The sequence below is a fragment of the Chiroxiphia lanceolata genome, chromosome 1 (genome assembly GCF_009829145.1).
Source record: "Chiroxiphia lanceolata isolate bChiLan1 chromosome 1, bChiLan1.pri, whole genome shotgun sequence".
Classification (NCBI taxonomy): domain Eukaryota; kingdom Metazoa; phylum Chordata; class Aves; order Passeriformes; family Pipridae; genus Chiroxiphia; species Chiroxiphia lanceolata.
The window spans coordinates 24740016-24753725 of NC_045637.1; the positions used below are offsets into that span (position 1 = coordinate 24740016).

Here is a 13710-nt window from a genome sequence, read left to right on the forward strand (position 1 = left end):
TGTTGATTTGCATACTTGTGTAAGGGAGCAGCTGGCATAAAATCTCTTAGTGCTTTGAATAACAGACACGCAGCTCTTCACATAATTTAGTTCTCCATACCGATGTTGACCTTTGGGATGAAAAAACAGTTGGGTTTTTTGGGGGTTTTTTGGTGTGTTTTTTGTTTATTTGTTTATGGGTTTTTGTTTGTTTGTTTGTTTTTTATTATTATTATTATTTTTGGTTTTAGTTTTTTTGGGGGGGGGCAGGGGTTGGAAAGACTGCAAGAAAGCTTTATATTTCTTACATATAGGGCAGATGCATGGGGGAGGCTGGAGCAGGCTGATAACATTATTCACAGAAACACCAAACACTAGTCCAGAGAGAGGATCTGGAAATCAACGGCTGTACTAATTCAACAGAAAGCCAAATGAGGGATGAGTAGTTGATTTTAGTTGCTCACATAATGCAGAAGTGAAGGTGTTAAAATTAGGGGAAAATACACAGTTAAGTTCCTTGTAGATATTCCAGTCTGCAGTGCAGCAACCAGGAATTTCAGAGGTTGGATCTCTACTTTTCAGCCAGTCTAACAGCTAAAAATATTATCTTTATTGGAAAGTCAGGCAAACAGCTACATTTTCCAACACAGCCAAAGTCAACTGTGTAGCAATTTTTAGTCTTGTAGTTTTAGCAGCAGCTGCTGCTGTAAGACATAGTTTGGGTTGATATCAGAGTTAAAAATAAGACTTGCAAACCATAGGCTGCAGTCAACTTGAAGCAGTAATTTTTTACTGAAAGCAAAGCAAGAATTAACTTTGCTAACCGAGCCAAAAATGTTCAGTAAGGGAGTAGGATTGAACAGTGTTGCTACAAAACATAATTTGATAAATTTTAGGTCTGAGATGGCTACTCTGCTCTTTTGTTACAATCATGACATTGTGAGCCAGGCAGTTTTGATTTGCAAATCAGTCTGTAACTTAGAAGTTAATTTGAATTTATTTATAGCAAAGCAATATATGTACAGACTTGCTTGTTTTTGAAAAAGGCAGAGAGAAAGAGAGTAATGCCTGGAATGCATCAGCCACCACCCTGTTGTTCTTGTGTTTTTTTCAAGTCCTGTCTTCTTGAATTAGCAGCAAACACAATGGAAAAATGAACATTCCGATTTTTGCTGGTAAAAGTCTTCTTGCCATGTTTGATGGTGTCAGATAACACAATGATAATAACATCATTGGTGCTAACTTACCCGTTCAGAGTTGCTTTCAATGCTTATTGATTCTAAGAAAATCATAAATTGATCAATTAAAGCAGTGTGAGTTTTAAATTTGTGCAATTACTTAGCCCACCAAGTGAGAAGGAAAGGTCCAGTAGTGGTGCTTACTTCCAAAATTGTATTAAAACTCAGAAGTTTATAGTAAATGTGTATGAGCATTCAGGATTGTTATTTTTAAATGGGAAGAAAAAGTCAAAGGAAGAATTTTTGTCTTTTTCATAGGCTTACCAGGGCTGGATCTCAGATGGTACAAGGGAACCTAAAACCGGCACAGGCTATAACTTGGTTTTGAGACAGCAGAACATCTTGCTGTTCTCCTCTGCAAATGTCCTAATTCCTTAATAACACATTACAAAGAATTTAGGAGGTGGTCTCTTGTAAATTGCTGTATGTTACAGAAACAGTTATTTCTGGAAACTGCATCAACAGTTGAGCTGTGCAGGATGCTTTTTTACCTTTCCTGTTTCCAAGTACCCTCAAAGCCCATCTTGTCTTAGAATTAGACTCTTCAGACCAAAATCTGCACAGGGATACACCTGTATTCAGTATGTTCACCCTGAAGCTATGTGAAGGTAATAACAGAAAGCAAAAACGCAGAGCAAAGGAGAGGTCATAAATGCCCTCCCCAGCCACCTTGTTTAGGAAAGCTCGTGCATTCTTTTGTGTTCAAGCTCTTTTCTGAAACAGGCGTTCTTCTTTCAAGAACCAAACAAGGTTCACTGTGTGCTTTTTGAATACGTTTAGAGGAGAGGAAGAAAAGTAACTCCCTTTCCCTTTTGGCCAGACTATTTTTCAGCACTTGCTTAGACTGTGAAACACCTCGGTTATTTTTTTCTCTTAAAAGAATTCAAATCCAGACCTTCACCTTCCAACCTTTCATATCCCTAGAAGTGGGAGACCTGAGCTTTGCAAACAGCTTCCAGCAGTCTTTATATGTAGTGTTTGTTGGATAAAATATATGTAAAACCTTGGGAGGCCTTGCCCTTTTGTTCACAGCTGAGTGATTTAACTGCTGGTCTGCAGTTATTTTGGCCCAGCTGAGGATCCAAGCCTGTTTATCCAAATTCACACAAATTCAACAGTTGAGGTAAAGGATTCTGAAGTAATTAACTCTCTGAGTTAAGAAAATAAATTATTTATGTCCTCTGTTTCTTACGTGAGAGCTTCAACCACTAGAATGTTTGAAAGAAGGAACCCCCACTGTTACACTGTTATCTTAAAAGAAAGGAGCAGCTCTAGCTGTGTTTTGTAATGAGACTGATAGTATATGTAGCTGCTCTGAGAATGCCCATCTGATCGAGTCCACAGACTTTTGAGCTAACTGATAAATCCTGACAATAATCAGAGCATATATGTTTTGGAGCATGGGTAGAAGTAAAGATTTCAGATGTGTCTGAATCTTTAATTGTAAAAAACCTAATTTAGAGTTGTTTTAAAAGAAGAATATTCTGTTTAGATCAATAGCAAGAGATGCTAGGGGAGTTCATGGTGGGGCATGAAAGAAAGGAAGAAAGAAATAGAATGGTCATTAAGGCAAGCTGCTAGATTTTATGATATGGGGCAAGTTTTTAAAAATTGTCTTAAATGATTATCTGACATTCAGTAGACTTGATTGTGGATGAGGATGACTTGATTATTGGCTCACATATTCTGCTACCTGATTCTGATTGTTAGCACTCACACGTCAATCTCTGTTAAGGAGAGAAAGGCTTTATGTGTAACAATCAAATGTTTCAGAATCAATACCTTTCCACAGTTTTGGTTTTCTTTCCTGCAGATGAGTACTGGTGTTAAGGAGGTAGTAATTGCTGTGTTGTCCTAATTAATAAATATTTATATTCTTTTAGGTACTGGATATAAAGCTAAAGAGCTAGACAGTCTTGAAGAAGGTCAAACACTGATGGTTGGAGGAAAAGAAGTTGAAGTGATGAGTGTAATTTCAGCAGATGACTTCAACAGTGGCAGGTGTTTTCAGGCTGGAATAGGGACTCATGACACAGTCCCAACTGCATTATCTCAAACTAATATGAAACCATTCTGTAAACCATTCAAAAATGTCTGTCAACCCAGTAGTAAAGACAATATGCTCAAAGATTCTCAAAGCTGCAAACCTCGCCACGATCCAAACGCTTCAAGTAAGATGCAGATTTTTAAGTTTCTTTAAACATCCTCTGGCTCTCAAAAAATGTTGAACGTGTAACCAAAATTTTCATGTTCTCTTGTGTATTACTGAAATATTTCTGACCTATTGTAATAGTGTCTAACCATGTTAGGATTTTATCATGTGTGTTTCTAACAAGGGAAATACTCTACACTGCATAAAGTTTCTCATAGTTGTTACAGATGGCTGTGGCAACACATTAGAGTGATTTCTGAGAGTTTTGCCAAGGAAAATGAGTTATTGATCAGAGGAACAACCTGACACATGCTGGGAGTTCTAGATGATTTCCATCTTCCCACTGGGGTCAGTTAAGCACCGCCATAACGTGGCAGCATGGTAATTGCAGCGGAGCATCAGTAATAGAGAAGTTGAACCAGATTCAGAGAATTGCTTCTGACAGTGCCTGGTCCTTCACAGCCAGCGAGTGTAACTGCACTACTGAAACTCAACCCGATACATTTTGCAATAAAAGTTTTGGTTTATAGTGCTAAAAGTATTGTGTGCTGCAGACCCGTGGAAGTAGCATATTGTGTAGAAAAAGGCTGGTTAAGCAGTTGTGTAAGAGGGACCCTGTAAGTAATTGACAGCTTCAGGAAGTGGTCTTGGTTATCTAAACAGAAATACTCTTTTGTCTGTCAGTAATAAACCATTTATGTTCTGCTGGTGGCTCTGTCTTTCAGATGGAAAGACACAGTTTAAAAAATGTTACTAAGCAGAGCAATGCATATTTAAAAAAAAAAAAATTTTTTTCTACATTCTGACTATAATACCTCCATCTTACTTCTTGCCTCATATATTGATAATATTGAACTTTTTGAAGCCGCTTTCTGGCTGCTATGTAAATAACAGTGAAATCTTAATCAAGTGGTAATATAATTGGCTGTTTTGTAGGGGAGCCTTATTAAGACTAGCTTCCGGTCTGAATTTAACTTGATTACATTTTATCTACGAATGTTCCTTCCTGTGGTTGCAAGGTGATGCTGCATTAGCATTCTAACTGAAAATCTGGAAAAAAAGCCGATATATTCAACACACAAATTAACTTCTTTGCTGTTTCTGCACTAGTCTGTTAAAATGTTACATTTTATTCTGATTGTCTGCTGTGACTTCTCTTCTGGTGAATTTGAATACCTCCCAACAGGTTTCGAGAGCCCTCAACACACAGTAGGTTGGACTCTCAGTCGTTAGATTTGGTTACACAGAGGAATCACATTATTTAATGCCTGATTGCATAACCTCTTGCAGAAGTTACTGAGATACTTTACAAGACCAGGAACAGTCCAAGGTTTTCATGTTGAAGTCTATGACTATAGTTGATTAAAATGCAGCTTTTTCAAAGTCATTTATCCCTGTTCTCAGCAGAACAAAGCACAGTGACAAAGATGTAAAGCTGTGCCTTCCACGTATGATTTCTAAGCTTTTAGTCTATTGTTTATTCCCCATTTTCACCCAAATTTTTGTCAGAAAAGTTATCTTTTTGTCACCACTGGCTCTTAAATATATACACTTGCTGTTTGATGTAATCCATCAGAACTCAGCCCCTTGTCAGTCAGAAATAAAATCTCCCTGACTGATACAAGCCTTCAACCAGCCTATTCCCATGAATAAATTATCAGTATAGATCTACTCTAGTGACAGAAGACTGTGAGTGGCTATAAACTGCTTTCTCATTCTGTCCTCTGACGATACAACTTTTCAGCGAAGGTGTGTAGCATCAATAGAAGCAACCCAATATGGACATTGTCTAGCAGAATTAGGATGTTAGAGTTTGTAAAAAAATTATGGCAAGCAAAACTGCTATTCAGATGTAACCCAATACTTCATGCTCTCTTTATCTCTGTGTGTCTTCAAACTTGTCAACCTCTTTTATTCATGCATTGTGGCAGTCTTTTCAGCTCATGCTCAATCCTTGCCTATTTTTCTTCAACAGATCAATGCCTTTTACCTCTGTTTTTCAGGCAGAGAAGTCTTTTCTGGGAAACTACGAGAATATCTCCTTGAAATGTAGTGTCTAGACTTTATGCAGGTCATTGTTTATGTTCTTTTTCTTAAACTTTCAATTCAGAAGTCTTTTGAAACTTCTTCTGGTTTAAACCTATGCATTCAAAGTCATTGTACAACATTTATTAGGTAGGCAGTTTCACCCATCATAAAAAAACCCCCTCAGGTGTCTCAGTTTATCACCTTTACCTTTGAGAAAAATACAACCTATTTGGAAAAGCTTTGTAAAAGGATTTTTTATTTAGAAAGCAATCTAGGTACTCTGTAAATGCATTTTCTGGCTGAGAATGGTCAATATATTAAACAGTATCTTGAACAGTCATTATATCATTACTTTATTCTGCAGCTGAGTTAGACATAATACCCTTTGCTAACAGACTAAAATTAATGTTTTTATTCCATACTCACATATGCTTTGAACTTCAGATTCTCTAGTTATGCCACGACCAAATGCAAGTCATCAGTGGACGTTCAATAAGGCTGGTTTACCAGTGGTGGATGTAGTTGTAGATCCTTACATTGCAAATAATCTCCGACCACATCAGAAAGAAGGAGTTATATTTCTGTATGAATGTATAATGGGAATGAGGTAAGATGAAAATTATCCTTTTGGCTTTCAATACCTGTAATATTTTCATGCCCATGTTTGAAATTTGACAATTTGAATGGGAAGATTTGAGCTATTTTTCGATTAATTAATATTAGTAATTTTTTCCCAATAAAGGCTGCACAAGTTTTTTCTGACCTGAACGTTTCATCATGCTTACCGTGATTTTGCCAGATGTGATGAGAAGCTAGTGCACCAGATGACCTGTCTGGAAATACCGAGTCTTGTACACACAGATACAATCAAACCCATGCTGAAGAACACTGCTTTCTGGGACTTATAAACCATAGAATTCATCATTATTTGTGTAATTTATAATTCAGACATTTAGAATAAACAAACCATTTTGCCAACCTGTTGAAAAATACAGGACTGTTTTCAGAAGTGTTTTCTCAAGTCATAGTTTCCTTAAGGTATACACAGCTTTTAAAAATATTGGATAATAATTTCAATTCTAAAAGCAGATTAAGACTCTAGTTTTGGAGGACTAACACAATAATGTAGAAAAGGATTTTCACTCTAAGGTCTTCTGATATAACTGAATGAAACCCTCCAGAAGAGCACAGTAAATATAAATAGGTTCTGTATACTTCAGAAAACAACTACAGAAGCAAATCCCTAAACCAGTTGTAAATAATTATAGATATGTCTTTTAAAATATTACCGCTGCCTCATTATATCTTACAGAGTTAGTGGCAGATTTGGAGCTATTCTTGCTGATGAAATGGGCTTAGGAAAAACACTGCAATGCGTTGCACTTGTCTGGACTCTTCTGCGTCAAGGGGCCTATGGATGCAAACCTGTACTAAAGCGGGCACTAATTGTCACCCCTGGGAGTCTGGTAAAAAACTGGAAAAAAGAATTTCAGAAATGGTTGGGAAGTGAAAGGATCAAAGTCTTTACAGTTGATCAGGTAATAATTTATTACCAAAAGGAGGTTAGGTAATATTTGGCTCAGAGTATAGGAACTGTGATTTTTTTTCCCCCCCTTTTTTTTAGCTAGAGACCAAACCTAGTAATTCTCTGTTAATATTTATTTGTAATACTTTATTTCTTCCTCAGAGAATTGTCCATATGGGCATTTAGCTGTCAGTAACCAGGACATAACTCAAGCTCACCTGCCTGTGTAGCATATATCTGTCTTATCTTTCCTCAGGTTTCTCCTGTGAAGATGTAAAAGGTGACACACTCCTCCTTGTACCTCTTCAGTTTAAGGAGTTTTCTGTTGTCTGTCAAAGTACCCACCTTCCCTGCCTGACGTACCAGAGCATATACTTTGTTTCTGTGGTAGTTGCTTTTGTTCTGTACTGAAAACTTCTGATATGTTTCAACTGTGTGTTTTGGTTACTTCAGAAGGTTATTCCCTTTACTGTCACAGTCAAGAATCAGATTTCTGTAGGGATGGTTTAAGGTCTCCTGAGTTACCAAGCCTAGAGTCTCAGTGTTAGGTAATGTGAATATCTCTCATCTGTAGAAGAATGCAGACGAGTACAAATCTCATTAAGAAGCGGGATGATGCTGATCCCTGTCCCCTCCTATAGTGAAGCTGTTCCTGCTGGTGTTAACATTGCGGAGTTCCAAGGAACTACAAGTTCCAAGCTTGTAGTACCTGCATCAGTGCTTGCAACAGAGATTAAGATACTTGTATTCCAAAATTATTTTTTAATCTAACAGTTTCATGCTAGTAGCTTGAAGAAACAAATAGTACTTCATTCTAAAGGTCACCCAATTCTTACATCAACCAGATTTGCCTTTAGTGTCTTACATTATCCTTTTGGCTGTATGGAAGAGTGAATATTTCAGATGAAATGGAAGTTTTCAACCTGTTTTTTAACTTCTTGGTAGAGTGTAGAAAATTTTGTAACAATAATTATTTCTTTAAATTCCGCTCATTATTGTCGAACTCTTGAAATGGCTGATCTTCCACTGAAAACAATCTACATGTAATAGGTGCACCTAGCATCATTTGCTTTTCTTAGTAGCTTGTTTCAAGATGTGAAAATGAAACAAACTGACTTGTTAGGAACTGTAATGTAATATAGGTTAGGATGGGAAATATGAACGTTCCTAAAAGAAGCAGATACAAGGCAAAATATAATATGGCAACATTTTCACCTCAAAGGATAGTTGGAGATAATTGAATGTTTTCTTGCATTTTTTTCTGAATAATTTTGGGAGGAGAAAGCCTGAATTTGATGACAGTTACTATGGCCCAAAATTACAGTAGCTTGCATTTTCTTTAAATCTAAATAATATTCTTACATATCTTGTTGGACCCATTTGATTGAGGACACTCAGCAACTTTTAACATTTTGTTCCCAAATAGCAAGAATACGTTGTCATGCAAAACGAAGACACAATATGACTTGCCTGGGGTGTAATGAGGTGTTTCCAAATAATTTACTGTCTGTCATCTCTGGAAAAACAGCAATTACCATACTGTTACTTCTCCAGTATAACTCAAAAGGAAGAACTTGTCTCAAATGTTTTTTTTATCTTCTTGCCTTTGAGGAATATATTTAAAGAGCTGGCAGCTGTTTTAAAATGTTTTCCTCACTTTCATGCTGAAACACCACAACCTGATCCGAACCCCTCAGTAATAGACTTTTCAAAACACCAGACCATTATCTGCTTTCAAAATGTGATTAGAGTTTAATTCTGTTAAAATGCAAATGTCATGTAGAGGACATCTCTTTTAAAATGAAGGCATCCCCACAAAAGTTGATGTTAGGTCTTGTTAATCCGTGTTATCACCATTTGAGATGTGTTTGAGAGAATTATTCCTTTCTGTGTTTGCAGAGTATCACTTCTACTGTGGTTGTTTTAATTTGTTTTTTAAGTCAAAAAATCTTGAGAAATAATTTATTGAAGGTTTACATTGTTTATGATTCAGCATTTTTGAATTTACTCTTCACCAGCTACATTGGATTTAAACTAGTGCAAAGAAAGGTGAATTCAAAGAGGAAGTCTGGGACATTATGGATTTCTAATACTGATTGACAGTTGCTCCATATGTGGCTCCAGGCAACTCACTTAAACCTGTCAAGTCACTTTGGGTAATTGTGAAAATGGAGGCTATAATGCAGACATATCTTGCAGCCAGTTAAGAGAATGAATTAATTACTTGAAATTAGCTTGTAAATTTATTTTAATTTTTAGTCCATCATCCACTGCTGTTTTTATATACAGGCAGAAATATATTATATTTGTCTACAGGGGACTCACAATATGCCAGGACTCTCCTACTTTTTTTTTAAGAGGTTCAAACAGTCCAGAAGAGTTGATGATTTAGTAGGGGAGGGGTGTTGGAGGCTGTTTGCCAGTGCCTCAGCCCTCTCCTGCAGTCTCACCTCACCGCCTGAAAGTGCAGAAAAACAAAATGTTTTCTGAACTATGGACATCTTCTGATGCTTGACCATTGCAAGAGAAGTTTAGAGAGGCATTGCCTCTGTGTTCAAGGCTGCAATGTGGACCTGAATACTGGGCAGGAACAACATTGAGTGTTGCCTACAGGGCTTCTCTGTGTCTCTGTTCGTGTGTTGGGAAATTTTCTGCTCCTTTTTTAAAAATGTCAGTAAAACTATGTCCAGAAAACAGTCAGTTAACTACAGTACTGGGAACAACAGGAGTGCTGAAATCCAGTCCCAAACACCTGGGGAAATAGGTGCATGCCCTTGTTACCTGCTCCTCAGTAATCCTTGCTTCATTCATCATGTGCTGGGCTTCTTTGTGAGCAGGATGTGGGGTACTGATCCACCTCAAGGTACTTTGTGAGATTAATGTGCCAGATTCGTCCCATAGATTCATCTGACTCACCTGCTAGGAGGCTCTAAACGTTGTGATAATTAAGTGGTGCTGCTTTTACAGTGCATTACACCATCTGGCTCCAGATTTAGTTGTCTGTGTTTGGTAACTGATCCTGTTTGGAAATAAAAATATCTTCTGAGGTTCTAGATTGATTTGCTGTCATGATTAAAGAGGTTCTTCAGCTTGTCAGCTGCACTCATAGCCTGCTTAGTTAGTGAACACTGTTAGGAAGTAGGAAGAAGCAGGCAGGAAATTGGCATCTGGACCCAAGCCGAAAGGTAAGGGACGTACCCAGAGTAGATTTTTTCATTTTTATGCATAATTGCAAGACAGGTAAACAACTCTAGTACATTCACAAGTCTGCACAGAAATGTAACTATTTCTAGGAAGCCTTTTTTGGAAGAAGCTGGCTGTCCCATTACAATGAGTTTTTATTCATCGTGTGTATTTCCTTCAATAGACATGAAAATTCTTTGTGTCTGTTGAAGGAAAAGGGCTTGAGTGGTATGTAAAAGAGGAGATGCTCACAGACATTTTGTGACCAGTAGTACCAGGTTTGGAAATCTACCAGTAGACAGACAAGTTTTCTGGGGCTGGTTAGGGACTCTATTTCCTGAGTCCCTTACCTATTGGCCAACCCATCAATGTTAAGGGCTAGTAACAAAGTAAATGATAGAATAATCATAGAATACCAGTTTGGAAGGGACCTCAAGGATCATCTCTGAGATTAGCTCGGTTGGTTAGGGCATGGTGCTGATAACACCAAGGTTGTGGGTTTGATCCCTGTATGGGCAATTCACTTAAGAGTTGGACTTGATGATCCTTGTGGGTCCCTTCCAATTCAGAATATTCTGTGATTCTGTAATCTGATCCAACCTTTCTCAGCAAAAGCACGGTCTAGACAAGATGGCCCCGCATCCTGTCCAGCCAAATCTCCAAAGTGCCAATGCTGGGGAACCCACCACTTCCTTTGGGAGATTATTCCAATGGCTGATTGTTTTCATTGTGAAAAAATTTCCTGTTGTGTCCAATTGGAATCTCCCCAGGAATAACTTGTACCCATTACCCCTTGTCTTTTTCCATGTGACGCCTGGTAAAAAGGGAGTTTCCATTTTCTCTACAGCCAGCCTTTAGATACTGGATCATGGTGATAAGGTCTCCTCTAAGCCTTCTTTTCTCAAGGCTGAACAAACCCAGTTCTCTCAGACTTTTCCCCTCTGACAGGCTTCCCAGTCAGATGCAGAAGCTTGCAGTTAAGCCAAGGAGGTCTCTTGCTCCACCTGCTTCCCTTATCATTAAAGGGGATGAACTGTTTTCATGCTTCCAGGAGAATGTTCTTGAAAAACTCACAGCACTTGTGAGTTTCTTTACCCTCCATGGAAGCTTCCCACAGAATCCCTCCCAACTGAGCTCTGAGCAATCTGAACTTTGCTCTTCTATAATCTGATACCTAAAACATTTTCAATAGGTTCAATAATATTTATATAACATAATATTTAATAATATAATATTCAATTTAAAACTACAAGGGGAATTTTGGTAGAATGCAGCAACTTCCTATGGGACCACATTACTGCACCTTGCAGGTTGAAATCCCAAAGTGAATGTACGGGGAGCTACCTATGGCTCTTTGTTATCTTGGCTTTAATTATTCATTTGAAGCTTACCCAAACACCAGCACTGGGAAGCTGTTGCAGGAAGTCTGTGCTTTTCACCTTCACGGTAATGTGTCTCAGAGGATTTGAAGGCCTAAAAGAATAATAAATTTTCTTTTAATGAGGTGGTGAAATTCTAAATTGCTGTATCAGATCCCGTATCTCCTTTGCAAATTAGGAAAAAATCAATAATCCGGACTCATGAAGGAGATAGTAAATGTCTTGTGTCGTGCTAGAAGAAATTTCTCTGGATACACAATGTTTAAGGAATATGATGAGTGATCTCCAAAGATGTATGTTGTCTGATGTATTTTTCTTTATGCCTGCAGGACCACAAAGCAGAAGAATTCACTGGTTCTCCACTTTATTCAGTTATGATAATCAGTTATGAGATGGTATTGCGATCTTTGGATCAAATTCAGGCTGTAGAATTTAACCTCCTAATCTGTGATGAAGGACATCGTCTGAAAAATAGCACTATTAAGACAACTACAGCCCTCACCAGTCTGTCTTGTGAGAGGAGAATTATCCTTACTGGTTAGTATCTATAGTTACTTTTAATATTTTGCTATGCTAACAGTGCTAGGTTGGGTAAAAAAAAAAGGCAGGAGATCAATATGAATTTTGACAATGGGTATTAAATGCAGAAAAAACCAGTAAATTAAATTAAGTGCAGTAAATACAGGTTATTTCCAATGTTTTTTAAATAAAGTCAAAATTTGTCAGTGTCCAGGGGCAAGCAAGGAGCCTGGGAATTTCTATAAGGAAAGCAGGACTCTGTTTGCATATGCTTATTGTTTTCCTTTGTAGTTATTTAATAAAATTGATTTAGAACTTGACTTTTTAAATTCCTTTGTCAGAAAATTAGATGTGCAGTCTGTTTAGTTAGGAGGACAGTATCTTGTTATTCATGATAAAGTCTTAGATCAGTTCAGGACTCTGAGTAATTCCCATTGAAACAAAACATCTATTTTCAAGATGCATTGTCAACATTAAACCCTGCATTCAATCAGTTTCAAGAAAAAATTATTGAATGCAGAACTATTTTTTTTTTCTTTCAAGGTACTCCAATCCAAAATGACTTGCAAGAATTTTATGCTTTAATAGAGTTTGTTAATCCAGGAATACTCGGTTCTTTATCCACATATAGGAAGATATATGAGGAACCAATTGTCAGATCTAGAGAACCTTCAGCAACAAAGGTACTTTGTTGAAAAAATGCAGAAGAAAACTCATAGACAGCAAAGTGAAATTTCCTTTCTATGGAATAAAGTGAAGCTCAGGACTACTAATAGTAGCAGAAGCTTTTCACCTTTCTATTTGAAGTAAATTCACTTGTTCTCCAAAGGAAGCAGAAGGAGTACATGCATGTTGAGATCACCTCATTTCAGCTGCCAATTAATTTGCAGGCAACAATTGTTCTTCCAACACTTGCATTCCCCAAAATGCCATGTGCATTGCCATGTGACAATACTTCATTAATGCTTAGTTTTTCCACAGCACTGCAAAATCTGCATGATTTTATTGCACCTTGAGAAACTCTAGAATATAATTCAAGCCTTGGATGTCATCTGGGACATTAACTTCCTTTTTTAAAGGCTTTAGAAACCTGATGTAGAACTAAGCTAATGCAGTGATACTAATTGGAGAAGAATTGGTCATTACAGTCCCATGTCAGAAAGTGGTATCATACTTTTAAAACTTTATTTAAATACCTAATTGAAATAATACAGAACATCATTCTGATGAAATACAAGATTATAATTAATTTTGTGGTTTGTTCTTTTAGGAGGAAAAGGAATTAGGAGAAAAAAGAGCAGCAGAACTGACACGCCTCACTGGACTCTTTATTCTAAGGCGAACACAGGAGGTTATTAACAAATTTCTGCCCCCCAAAAAGGAGAGCATAATCTTCTGCCGACCAACAGCACTGCAGCTTGAATTGTATCGAAAACTGCTTAGTTCTCGAGTTATTACATCCTGTTTACAAGGCAGGCTAGAAAACAGTCCTCACCTAATATGTATAGGAGCACTGAAAAAACTTTGCAATCATCCATGTCTTCTGCTTAAAGCTATAAAGGTATCTATTTGCATAGGGGTGGGTGCCTGCAATTAGCCATTTCAGCAGACAAAGGTTACTAAAACTTTGTATGTCACTTAAGGTCATGTCCATACTCTCACGTACAACTTGCTTTAGGAAATCTGCTTTCACAAACAAATGTTAGG

At 37.4% G+C, this 13710-nt stretch overlaps 1 protein-coding gene across 3 annotated transcripts in view; it reads left to right on the forward strand.

Annotated features, from left to right (window-relative positions):
* The window catches only part of RAD54B (RAD54 homolog B), a 64248-nt gene that overhangs the window by 39728 nt on the left and 10810 nt on the right, over positions 1 to 13710 (forward strand). For all 3 annotated transcript variants that reach the window (XM_032708689.1, XM_032708695.1, XM_032708705.1), the window contains 6 exons: positions 3101 to 3388; positions 5842 to 6004; positions 6710 to 6935; positions 11814 to 12021; positions 12547 to 12686; positions 13274 to 13564. In XM_032708689.1, the coding sequence (XP_032564580.1) occupies positions 3101 to 3388; positions 5842 to 6004; positions 6710 to 6935; positions 11814 to 12021; positions 12547 to 12686; positions 13274 to 13564 (1316 nt within the window). The remainder of the gene's footprint in view (positions 1 to 3100; positions 3389 to 5841; positions 6005 to 6709; positions 6936 to 11813; positions 12022 to 12546; positions 12687 to 13273; positions 13565 to 13710) is intronic.